Here is a 12,290-nt window from a genome sequence, read left to right as displayed (position 1 = left end):
AGAGTGCAAAGTCTCTGAGTTTGCTAACCATAAATGGAATTACAAGCTGTGAGGGAGACTCAGAGATTGCAAAGAAATAATGATTAAGTGGGAAAATAGGAAGCTGGCAGATGGATTACGATACAGGATAGTTTTTGGGTTGTCTGCTTCTTTTTGAGACAAAGACCCAACCGGTTTCCCCCACATTAATACTCTCATCTGTTTGGCATACTTGTACTCCCCCCTTAACAACTTCCCTTTCAATTCCTCCCCCTGTCCTATCTTTTTCCATCTTTTTCCAGAACTATTTAAAAAGAAATATAATGATAGTCACTGGTTCTGAAGTGCTCCCCCAGTGAAGCTTCAGTCACTTGCCCTGGCTCATTTCCCAATTTGAGGTCCAGTGTTGCCTTTTCTCCAGTAGGACCATCTGCATATTGGTGAGAAACTGTTCCTGGACATAGTAAACAAATTCTGCCCCTTCCAAGCCTTAGCATCATGGCAGCGTCAGTCAGTATTAGGATAGTTAAAATCACTTACTCTTACAGCCTTATTATTCATATAGCTATCTGCAGACTTCCTACATTTTTGCTCCTCTAATTCCTGCTGACTATTGGGGAGACTGACTGACTTAATCTGCCTTACTTGTCAGGTTTTTTTTACTTTAAAATAAATGTGGTTTAGTGTATCAAACCTTCCTTGCTGTCTGTCCTGTTCCTATCTGTCCTTCTAGTGTACTAGTGGTCACTACTGCTTTGGGTCCCACCCTCCTGTCAGATTTGTTTAAACTCAGTGAGAAAGCTAAATTGACTTAAAATTCAGCATGATCTCACTGAAGGGTGGTGTAAATTCCATGGGCTTTATGGCTTGCTACTCCTGTTCCCTGGGATCATCTTAAAATCCAAACAAAAAAATGTTTCATGCATACATAACAGCTAAAGTGTGAAGCCAGAAGGCAAAGCAGACTTTGGCTTCTTACACTACCTATTGCAGAGGACTATGATATATTTTAGTATTGGTTATTACTCACTGGCCTTGCCCTTATGCATATGTTATCTTGCAAGTCGTAGGGCAATACAGACCATAAAACTGTATTGTCACATGAATCCAATATCTTAAAGCTAAAAATTGGATGTGATCAGCTCAGGAACAACATAGCTGTTTGCATCTTCTGTGCAACAAATTAAAAATAATTTTATTTTTCTCCATTGTGTATCACAGATTATTGTGTAGCTTGAGCCTACAGAAACTGTTCGTTGGACATAATCATCTTCACAGTCTGCCAAATCAGTTGGAGCACATACCTCTGGAGGTTTTCGACGTACAACACAATCAGCTCAATGAGCTTCCAGAATGCCTTTTCCTTAAGGCTTTAAAGTAAGTATATTTGAATGGAAACTCAAGAGACTCCAGATGCTGGAATATGGACAAACTACTGTAGGAATTCAGTGGGTCAGGCAGCATGTGTGGAAGCAAAAGTTAGTTGACATTTTTCGGATTGAGATCCTGCATCAGTACCATATGTAGGGACTTCAACCCAACACGTAGACTTAACTATCCCTTTGCCTCCACAGATGATGAATTACTCTGGTGGTTTGTTTTTTGCTGAAAAATGTTTGAGTAATTGTAGGTTATTGTGCTCTAGGTGAACACACTGTAAATTGTTTATTTAATACTGATTGAAAACTTTGTTTAACAATGTTAAGGATGTGAAAAAAGGAGAGGCAAACAGAACTGTGGAGCTTTTTTTTTAAAGTTCTTGCATGTATTTTGAGGTCAAATCCATAGATCCCTCAAAATTGTTACACAGGTTAATAGAGTGATTAAGAAGGTAAATGGTGTGTTGGCCATCATTGAGTTCAAGAGCCATGAGGTAGTGTTGCAGCTCTATAAAATTTTGGTTAAACCACATTTAGATTATTGTGTTTAGTTCTGCTCACTTCATTTATAGGAAGGTTGTGGAAACTCTAGAGAGGTGCAGAGTACATTTACCAGGATGCTGCCTGGATTAGAGAACACATCCTATGAGGAAAGATTGAGCGATCTCGGGTTTTTCTCCTCGGAGTGATGGAAGATGAGATACAACTTGATAGAGGTGTATAAGGTTGCAAGGCATAGATAGCGTGGACAGCCAGCATCTTTTTCCTAAGGTGGCAATGGCCAATACCAGGGGACATCCATTTAAAATGAGTGGGGAAATATCAGAGCTAGTTTTCTTTTTTGCACAGGGTATGATACGTACCTGGAACACACTACGAGGGATGGTCATAGAGGCTGATACAATAGGGACATTTAGGGACTTTTAAATAGGCACATGTATGTAAGAAAAATGGAGGGTTATAGACTGTGTAGGAGGAAAGGGTTAGAATAATTGCAGGGTAGGTTCTGAGTTCTATGACGTTTTCTTTTCCAGCCTGGCCCATTTCTACGAAGTTTAAATGTTGTTTCAGTCTGGGTTGCTATTTTTTCCCCCAGTACTGAAGGTGGAAATTTTAACTTGTGTATCCTGATAGTGCAATTATGATTCTTCTTAATAGAATAATAAGAAAACATCTGCTTATTCCACTGAGTTGGTTTCTCAAATCTAGAAAATTTTAATAAGACTAATAACATTCACTGTAAAATGCATAGCTCATTGGCTATTAGAAACTTTTGGTTGGTTGGGATAGAGTAATATGAACAATAATTGTTCATTTTGGATATTTTTGCTTTGGAAAAAACTCAGAAAGCATGGAAATACTTTAAAAATAATTAAGAATAGGTTGGAAATAAATGGACTGTTCTAAATGACAAGAAGACTGCTGCATAGCATAATACATCCTCTTCAGCAGTTTACTTTTTAAAAAAAAAAGTCTATAAAATTACTGTTCCTGAAAGAACCAGAAGTTTCTTTTCACTCTCCAACATGATCTTTCCTGAAGAAATTTATTGGCAATTTAGTTCCACGGGTCACAGCACAGCTCGTCAGTACCTCTTTTCAAGAAGTCTTACAAGAGCGAGTGTGGCTTGACTAAAGTCATAAATCCTTATTATCTGAAGGATCCCCACAATGAGCCTGTGACCTGTTGTTCTGTAGTGTAATGTAGTAAACTTCAATGGACTGTATGACTGGTATCATTTCTTGCCTTTGTAAGTACGTAAGTAAAATATTAATTGTAATAAAAGTAATTAAAATTTAATTTCCTTTTCTAGACTTTTAACATGTGTTCCCATGAGACATTTCTTCACATTTTTTCCTTCTAAAATATGTACCAACAGCATAAATAATGAAAATGAGATTGTCTTGCTTATTAAAATAAGTATTTTTCATGCTTGTAAATATGAAGTCCCAAATTGAGTCAGTTTGCTGGTATGTGACTTCGCTACATGATAGTTTTAGATCTGGGGCATAACTCCAGCATCTAGCTGTTCAACTGGCTAAATGCTACAGCTTGTTTTTTTTTAAAGGCTAGTTCTCTACAAATTCCTCAAATCAATGAAGTAAACAGATATGAATACAGGCTCCCATCTGTAATAGATTTGCTCACTGTCTGTCATGAATTATTTAGCATTTCTACAGTATGTAGGTCTAGAAATTCATTTGCACGGAATTGTTTTTAAAAATAACTTGCTTCCAGAGTGACAGTCCAACAGTAGTTATTTACGATTTAAACAATCCCAATTTGAAAACTGAATTAAGCATCCTAGTCTAAAATCATCCTAGTGTGGATAATCTAATTTCTGCATTGGTATTGTAGAATTTCATCACTCATAGAGTTCTACAATACGGAAGCAGACTGTTTAGCCATGTCGTTCTTACCCTCGGCTATCAGGCACTATAGTGATCAGCCTATAGCCAGGGAAGTGATCTTGTAATCTTTAACTTGTAAATCTTGTACATCTTGTTTTTAGGGTAACTTATTTTTATTCATTGGATATCGTTTACTCAGATTTTCAGAAGACCTTTGACAAGGCGTCCACACATGAGGCTGCTAAACAACAAAAGAGCCTGTGGGTATTACAGGAAAGATACTAGTAGCTGACTGGCAGAAGACAGAGTGGGAGTAAAGTGAATTCTTTCTGATTGGCTGCTGGTGGCAAGCCTCAAAGTTGTTTTTCACATCATATATTAATGATCTGGATGATGGAATTGATGCCTTTGTGGCCAGATTTGCAGATGATGCAAATGTAGGTGGAGGACCAAGCAGAGTTGAGGAAGCAGGGGCTCTGTGGAGAGAATTGGACAAATTAGGAGAATTAGACAAAAAAGTGGCAGATGTAAAACGGTGTAGAGAAGTGTATAGTCATACACTTTGTAGAAGAAATAAAGGTGTAGATTATTTGCTTAACAGGGAACAAATTCAGAAATTGGAGGTGTAAAGGGACTTGGGAATACTAGTACAGGTTAAAGGTTAACTTGCACGCTGAGTCAGTGGTAAGGGAAGCAATTGCGATGTTAGCATTCATTTCGAGAGAATTAAAATATAAGGGCAAGGATGTAATGGTGAGGCCTCTATAAGGCATTGGTCAGACTGGCTTGGAGTACTGTGAGCTGTTTGGGCATCTTATCTAAGAAAGGATGTGCTGGCATTGTAGAAAATCTAGAGGGGATTTATGAGAATAATGCTGGGAATGAAAGGATTTACGTTTGATGGCTTTAGGCCTGTACGCTTAAGTTTAGAAGCATAAGGGGGCCTCAAAACCTACCAAATTTTGAAAGGCCTAGATAGAGTTAATGTGGTGAGGATTTTCCAATGGTGGAAGAGCGGAGGACCGGAGGGTGGTGAACCTATGGAAGTCATTGCTGCAGATGCCTGTGGAGGCCAAGTCACTGGAATGCAATCATTCCTACAGTTCTGATTGAAAATCTCCAAAAACCAGGCCTTTGTACCTTCCTCTGCAACTGGATCCTTGACTTCCTCACCAGAAGACCACAGTCTGTGCGGATCGGAAATAATGTCTCCTTGCTGAGAATCAATACTGGTGCACCTCAAGGATGTGTGCTTAGCCCACTGCTCTACTCTGTCTACCCCATAACATCCTTTCTATAACAGGACAATCAAAGCGTAGCAGTGAGCGTGAAGTTTATTACAGTTTGGGGTGTCAAGATTTTGGAGTTCAATTCTGTCATCCTCTGCAAGGAATTGTACGTTCTCCCTGGAAATGCACGGGTGCTGGTTTTCTCCCACAGTGCAAAGACATATTTCTGAATCAAAATTTCAAAAAATCTGAACACAAAACTCCAAGTGCATGAGTCCACTAGCATCCTGTGCAACTGCAGCATAACCTCTTAGCTTTTCTATTTACTACCTGACTTATGAAGTCCAGTATGCCAAAAACTACCTCCACCACACTGTCTACCTGTGACTCCACTTTGAGGGAGCTTTGTACTTGTACTCCAAGTTCCCTCTGTGCTACAACACTTCCCAGGATCCTGCTGTTCACTGTGGAAATTGACTTTTTCCACCTGAGTTTGACTTTTCAAAATGCAACACCACATATTACATGAATTAAACTCCATTTGCCATTCCTCGGCTCACCTACTCAGCTGATCAATATTCCCACGTAGTTTTGATAACCACCTTCATTGTCCACTGTACTGCCTACTTTACTGTAATTTGCAAACTTGCTGACCATGCTCTGTACATTCCTACCTAAATCATTGATATAAGACCATAAGATAGAGGAGCAGAATTAGACCATTTAGCCCATCGAGTCTGCTACACAATTTCATCATGGTTGATCTAATTTTCCTCTCGGCCCCAATCTCCTGCTATATCCCACCATGCCCTGAAGAATCAAGAATCTATCAACCTCTGCCTTAAATATACATAAAGACTTGGCCTCCACAGCTGCCTATGGCAAAGAATTCCACAGGTTCACCACTTTCTGGCTAAAGAAGTTCCTCCTCATCTCCATTCTAAAAGGATGTCCCTCTGTTCTGAGGCTGTGTCCTCTGGTCCTAGACTCTCCCCTTAGGAAACATCCTCTCCACAGAAGGCCAATTACCATGAACCTAATGTCAGCTCCAGAGGCACACACTCATGCGCTTCCAATCCAAGAAATAGTCTTCCATAATCACCCTCTGTGTTTTACCATGAAGCGAGTTGTGTATCCAGTTAGCCAACTCATCCCTGCTCCATATGATTTAACCTTCCAGAGACGCTTCCCATATAGAACCTTATCAAAGGCATTACTGAAGCCCATATAAATCGCATCCACTGCCGTGCTCTCATGATCTTGGTCACATCATCAAAAATCTCAATCAAGTTCATCGGACAAACCCTCCCATGTACAAAGCCGACTACCTATCTTTCCAGGGGTCTTTCCTTTATATCCATCTATCACATGAGTTCAACCTTGAAAAATGAAGTGATTCAGTTTGGAAGATGGAATTTAAAAACCGAATGCAGGGTTAATGGGAGGATTATTGACATTGTGGAGGAACAGAGGGATCTTGGGGTCCGTGTCCATAGCTTCCTCAAAGTTGATAAGGTTGTTAAGGTGTACGGTGATATTGGCATTCATTAGTTGGGGGATTTAGTTCAAGAGCTGCAAGATAATGTTGCAGCTCTAAAATCCTGGTTATATCACACTTAGAATGTTGTGTTCAGTTTTGGTCGCCTCCTTATAGGAAGAATGTGGTGCAGAGGAGATTTATCAGGAAGCTACCTGGAATGGGGAGCCTGACTATGAGGACAGGCTGAATGAGCTGGAGCTAATTGGAGCAAAGGAGGATGAGAGGTGATTTGATAGAGGTGCACAAGATAATAAGAGGCATAGGTCAAGTGGATGGCCAGAGACTTTATCCCAGAGAGGAAATGGCTCATACGAGGGGGCATAATTCTAAGGTAATTGGAGGAAAATAAAGGGGGTTTTCAGAGGTAGATTTTTTACACACAGAGTGGTGGGTGTGTGGAATGCACTGCTTGCAGTGGTGGTAGAGGCAGATGCATTAGGACATTTAAAAGACATTTAGGAAGGCACATGGATGATGGAAAAATGGTGGGCTCTGTGAGACGGAAAGGATTGTGACTGATCTTAGAGTAGGTTAAAATGTTGGTACAACATCATGGCTGAATCACCTGTACTGTGCTGTAATGTTTGTTCCATGTTCCTACTCATCTATAGTTCCCAGGTTTTTCTTTGGATCAAGGATGAAGGATCAACTTTATGTGCCATGTACATTTAATGTATTAGGAATTTGTTGTGATGTGTTGGCACAATACACAACAAAAAACAACATTCAACAATTATACAGAACAAAGAAATACATTAAAAATTAAGGTTAAAATACAGATATGGAATAAAATGTGCATAAATACATGAATAGCAGCATGTATTTACAATGTAAACAACATTATAAGAAGTGGGTTAAAGTGTTTATGGTGCAGTAACCGAAGTATTAGAGTGGGGTTTGAGGGCACTGACAAGAATTGTTTGTCAGATTAACCGCCCAGGGGAAGAAATTTAAGATGGCGTGAAGTTTTTGTTTTAATAGCCCTATAGCCCTTTCCATCCCTCTTAAATAAAGACACAATATTCAGTACCCTCCAGTCTACTGGCACCTCACATGAGAAGGAATGACGTTATCTAGTGTAAATACAGTTGATTTTACTTTTGCTTCATTACTAACCTGAATGCCCACCCTCTCTGCCACTGACATACTAGGGTTGCTCTGTGTCCTGTTTGCAAGATGCTCCACAGAATATTTGGATTTTTTCCTCTATACTCCCTAAACTTCTATCTTCCCAACTAAAGGTCAAGGGCAAAAGCTGTACGAGAACCCTGTCACTTTTATGCTTTCTTCCAAATGAACACGAGCTGACTTGGATTTAAATAATCATTCTTTTATTGTTACCTTGGAAATTCCAAGAACTCCCTAACGATCAGAGTTATGGGGATACCTTTTTCACATGGAATGTAGCAGTACCAAAAGTCAGCACATCATCACTTTTCATAGGCTTGGATGTTCACATCCAAGAATAATATAATATAAAAAATAAACTTAACTGCATCCTTTAATACTCCATTGAAAAATATATATTTTATTTCTTTTAGCTTACGATGTCTCAACGTGTCTGCAAACAATCTGGAATCGCTGCCTGTTAGCAGTGATACTGAAGAGAGTCTCAGTATGCTGCAAGAACTTTACTTAACTGGAAACAACTTGACTGATAAGTATGTATCAACACTGACTGGACATCCACGCCTTCGAGTACTCCATTTGGCTTACAACCAACTTCAGTCATTCCCAGCCAGGTAAAGCACTATTTCTCTTCATGCATCCAGCACTCAGTGGCTGTTTAACCAATATTGACAGAATCCTCAGTCTTAGGTTTGAAACTCATCCAAACATAAAGTAAATAACATGCATCAATTTGAAGGAGTGGATAGGCTGTTCCTAAATACGAATGTCATTAGTCAATAATCCTTTAGTTCAAGCCCAGTCTTTTTCTGCCTGGCTATGGCAAGCTAACTGAAAGAAATTAAATTAAATTATTGAATATAGGTAGCTGATCAGTAACTTCAAAGCAAAAATGTTCATATAATATGGTGATAAGCACATGAGGGGACAAATAAAGAACAGAATGACACGCTGTAAGGTTCAAATTAACAATGGCTGTTGATGGTTTGAAAGATAAACATTGATATAGACAATTTGGGTTAAAGCACTATTACTGTAAATTCAATGTAATTTTGTGTAATATTGAATAACAGTGTTTTGATAGCTTCCATGTCTGAATAACTGGTAGACTATACTGGTGTAGATTATGTAACAATTAACATGTTAGAGATTGAAATTGTCATAGTAATTATCATAGGGAGTGATGGAGAAGGAGCAGTGAAGTGAGCTGGGGACAGTGAATTATATGCCCAGCTTCAGCATGCCAAATAAAGCTGAACAGATAATAGAATTGTTTCCAGAGCATAGCTGAGTTTATTTAGCAGAAAACATTCCAGGACCTTGTATGTTATTGGGCCAATAGATTCTGGACATCAGTCTACGTTACCAAGCCAGAGATGACTCTTGATGATTCATGCAGCTGAAGTCCCATTATACTGCTCTCAATTATATTACATCCTGGAATACCTCTTGCTAAGTAGATTGAGCTATACCCTGGAAGTGGCGACAGGGCAGGTTTGATGCCCAGTGGCAGATAGTGACCCACAGTGTAGAACTGCCCAAGGAAGTTCTGTCATTGTTCATCTTCAAGCTTTGCAACCAGAACTGCACCAAATGCTCCAAATGTGGTCTCACCAATGTCTTGTATAGTTGCAACATAACATCTTAACCCTATCGCAGTACCCCTCTGCCTTTTCCAAAGAAAATAATCCCAGCCTCTCCAATCTGTCATTATAATCATAGTCTCTCATCCCAGAAACATTCTCTTAAATTTCCCCTGGATCATCTCCAACATCTCCAATAATGAAGTGACTAGAATTGAGAATGACTAGGCTGAGACTGACTAGTACATAATAAAGATTCGGTATCATTTCTCTCTTTTGTATTCTTTGTATCGGTTGATTAAGCCCAGAATTATGTTAGCTTTTCCACTTTCTTGATCTCCCTGCCACTTCCAATGATTTGCACCAAATGTCCCAGGTTCCTTTTGATCATGCACATCTTTTGGAATGTATCCATTATTCTATATTACTTCTCATTTTCTCACCAAAATACCTCACTTCAGATTTATCTGCATGAAACTTCAACTCTCACACATCTGCTCGTATGATGAACCTGTCTGTATTCTGCTACAATCTATTGCTGTCCTCTGTTACTAACACGACTGCCTGGTTTTGTGGCATCTGCAAATTTGGAACTTATGGCTTGCATTCCTGAGAAATACCTCTTTTCACCTTTCTCCAGTCTGGAAAACAGTTATTCATCGTTACTCTCAGTTTTTCTCAAAGCAACTTTGTATTTGCATCCCTGCAATGTTTATGCCATGTACTTCAACTTAACTGAAAAGCCTGCTAAACAGCACCTTACCAAAAATATTCTAGCAATTTTTGTACACCTGCATTATCCTCATCCAGTGTTACCTCATCAAAAAAAAAGTTGTATCAAATTGGTTAAACATGATGTGAGTTGTTTAATAAATATCGGCTTCCCTTAATTAATCTATTTTCTTCTCTATGGTGAATAATCCTGTCCAGAATCAATGTTTCTTAAAGCTTTCCTACCAGTAAAGTTAAGCTGGGTCATCCTTCCTCTACTTTTGGAAAAAGAGAGTAACATTTGCCACTCTCTGGTCATCTGACACCCCTGCTTTATTCAAAGAACATTGAATGACTACAGTCAGCATTCCTGTGATATCCTCCAATACTTCCCTCAGATTCCTAAATACATCCCTTTAATCCATTACCAGCCAGAAGACCAGGCCTAATTGATAAGATGGAAATTGGTTTAATGAATCAAGTTGCTGCTTGAAGACCTGCATAAGATAAATATAAAAATACACCAAGTCCTCAATATCTCCTGACTTGTCTGTAGAAATGTGTATTCGCAAGGTCAGCTGTGTATCATTAGGAATGGTGAGAGATATCATGTCCGAACACGTGGTCTTCATTAAATCTTCTTTGCCGTGATATGTGTTGCATTTGATATAGTGTTTCCTGACAAGTAGTGAAACATGCCACTGCAGCTTGTAAAGAATTTGTTATATCCATTAACGGTTTGACTGTTGTATGTTATGATGTCTTAATCTTGTTGCCAACAGTCTTGGATGTATTCACCTTTGTTATTGCTAGGAGCTCTGTGGATAATAAATAGAATATTTAGTGGTATAATAAGTTGAGACAAATCACCACGAAGTTCATTTGTTGTTTGGGGTGAATTCAATGTAAAGTTTCAAATGTAAAGCAACCACTTACTAATCACACACAAAATGCTGGAGGAACTTAGCAAGTCAGGCAGCATCTATGGAGAGAAATAAAGAGTGGACACTTCCCTCCATAGACACTGCCTAACCTGCTAAGTTCCTCCAGCATTTTGTGTGTATCACTGGATTTCTAGCATCTGCAGAATCTCTTGAGTTTATGCTTTACAAATCATTAATAGCTGGTAATGATTTAATGATTTTAAAAAAGTGGTATTCAAATCTATTAACTACTTCTATTTTTTTCTTATAGTAAACTGTCAAAGTTAGAGTTACTAGAAGAACTGAATCTAAGTGGGAACAAACTGAAGGCTATTCCTACCACCATAACCAACTGCAAGCGATTGCACACACTCATTGTTCACTCCAATAACGTTGCAGTCTTTCCAGAGATCTTACAATTACCTGAGATCAAGGTGCAAAATATGTTTTGAATTGTTCTGACAAGTGTTTAATGATACCGTATTCAACCCACCATGGCTATTTGTTTACCCAGAGCTTGGTATAGTTTTACACAGCTATAATTTGTATCTTTTACTATCAACTCTTTCAATCCGTACTCTTAGTTTTTCCACAGATATCATGTAACGTTCTTTTATAGTCATTGTTGTTTTCTAATCATGGATCCAAAGTTTGGTTAAAAAATGGCCTATAATGCATAATGGCATGTTAACATATATTAAATATAATTGCAGAGATGCATTTATAAGTTGGAAACTGGAATTTTTAATAGCTATACAGTATTTGTAGATATACAGTACTGTGCAAAAGACTTAGGAACGTAAAAGAATTCTGTAAAGTGAAGATGCTTTCAAAAGTAATGAAAAGTTTCTAAATATCAAAAAATCTGTAAAGAACAGTAAACAATTAAAAAAAACTAAATCAAATCAGTATTTGGTGAGACCGCCCTTTGCCTTTAAAGCTGCATCAATTCCCTTAGGTATGCCTAGTACAGTTTTATATATAAAGAAAAATTGGCTGGAACGTTGTTCCAAGCATCTTGGGGAACTTGCCACATTTCTGCTGCAGACTGTGGCTGTCTTGCTTGCTTCTTTCTCTCCAGCTAATCTGAGACGGTCTGAATGCTGTTGAGATCAGGTCTCTGTGGAGGCCATACAAGCTGTTATTGTAGTTCCTTATAAAACCATAAGACATAGGAGGAAAATTAGGCCATTCAGCCCATTGAGTCCACTCTGCCGTTTCATCATGGCTGATCCCAGATCCCATTCAACCCCATACACTTGCCCTCTCACCATATCCCCTGATGCCATGACCAATCAGGAAACTACAACTTTCACTTTAAATATACTCATGGACATGGCCTCCACCGCGTTCTGTGGTAGAGCATCCCACAGATTCACCACTCTTTGGCTTAAAAAAAAAATTCCTCCTTACATGTGCCCATCAATTTTGAGGCTGTGCCCTCTAGTTCTGGATGTCCCCAAAAGA

The 12,290-nt window shown here is 38.8% G+C and overlaps 1 protein-coding gene across 2 annotated transcripts in view; it reads left to right on the top strand.

Annotated features, from left to right (window-relative positions):
* LOC134356222 (PH domain leucine-rich repeat-containing protein phosphatase 2-like) overlaps positions 1–12,290 on the top strand; it is a 132,962-nt gene that overhangs the window by 100,073 nt on the left and 20,599 nt on the right. For both annotated transcript variants that reach the window (XM_063066997.1, XM_063066996.1), the window contains 3 exons: positions 1,201–1,356; positions 8,020–8,220; positions 11,095–11,257. In XM_063066997.1, the coding sequence (XP_062923067.1) occupies positions 1,201–1,356; positions 8,020–8,220; positions 11,095–11,257 (520 nt within the window). The remainder of the gene's footprint in view (positions 1–1,200; positions 1,357–8,019; positions 8,221–11,094; positions 11,258–12,290) is intronic.

The sequence above is a fragment of the Mobula hypostoma genome, chromosome 14, assembly GCF_963921235.1.
Source record: "Mobula hypostoma chromosome 14, sMobHyp1.1, whole genome shotgun sequence".
NCBI lineage: Eukaryota > Metazoa > Chordata > Chondrichthyes > Myliobatiformes > Myliobatidae > Mobula > Mobula hypostoma.
The sequence above is the reverse complement of the archived record's forward strand: the minus strand, read 5'-3'. Positions and strand labels throughout refer to the sequence as shown.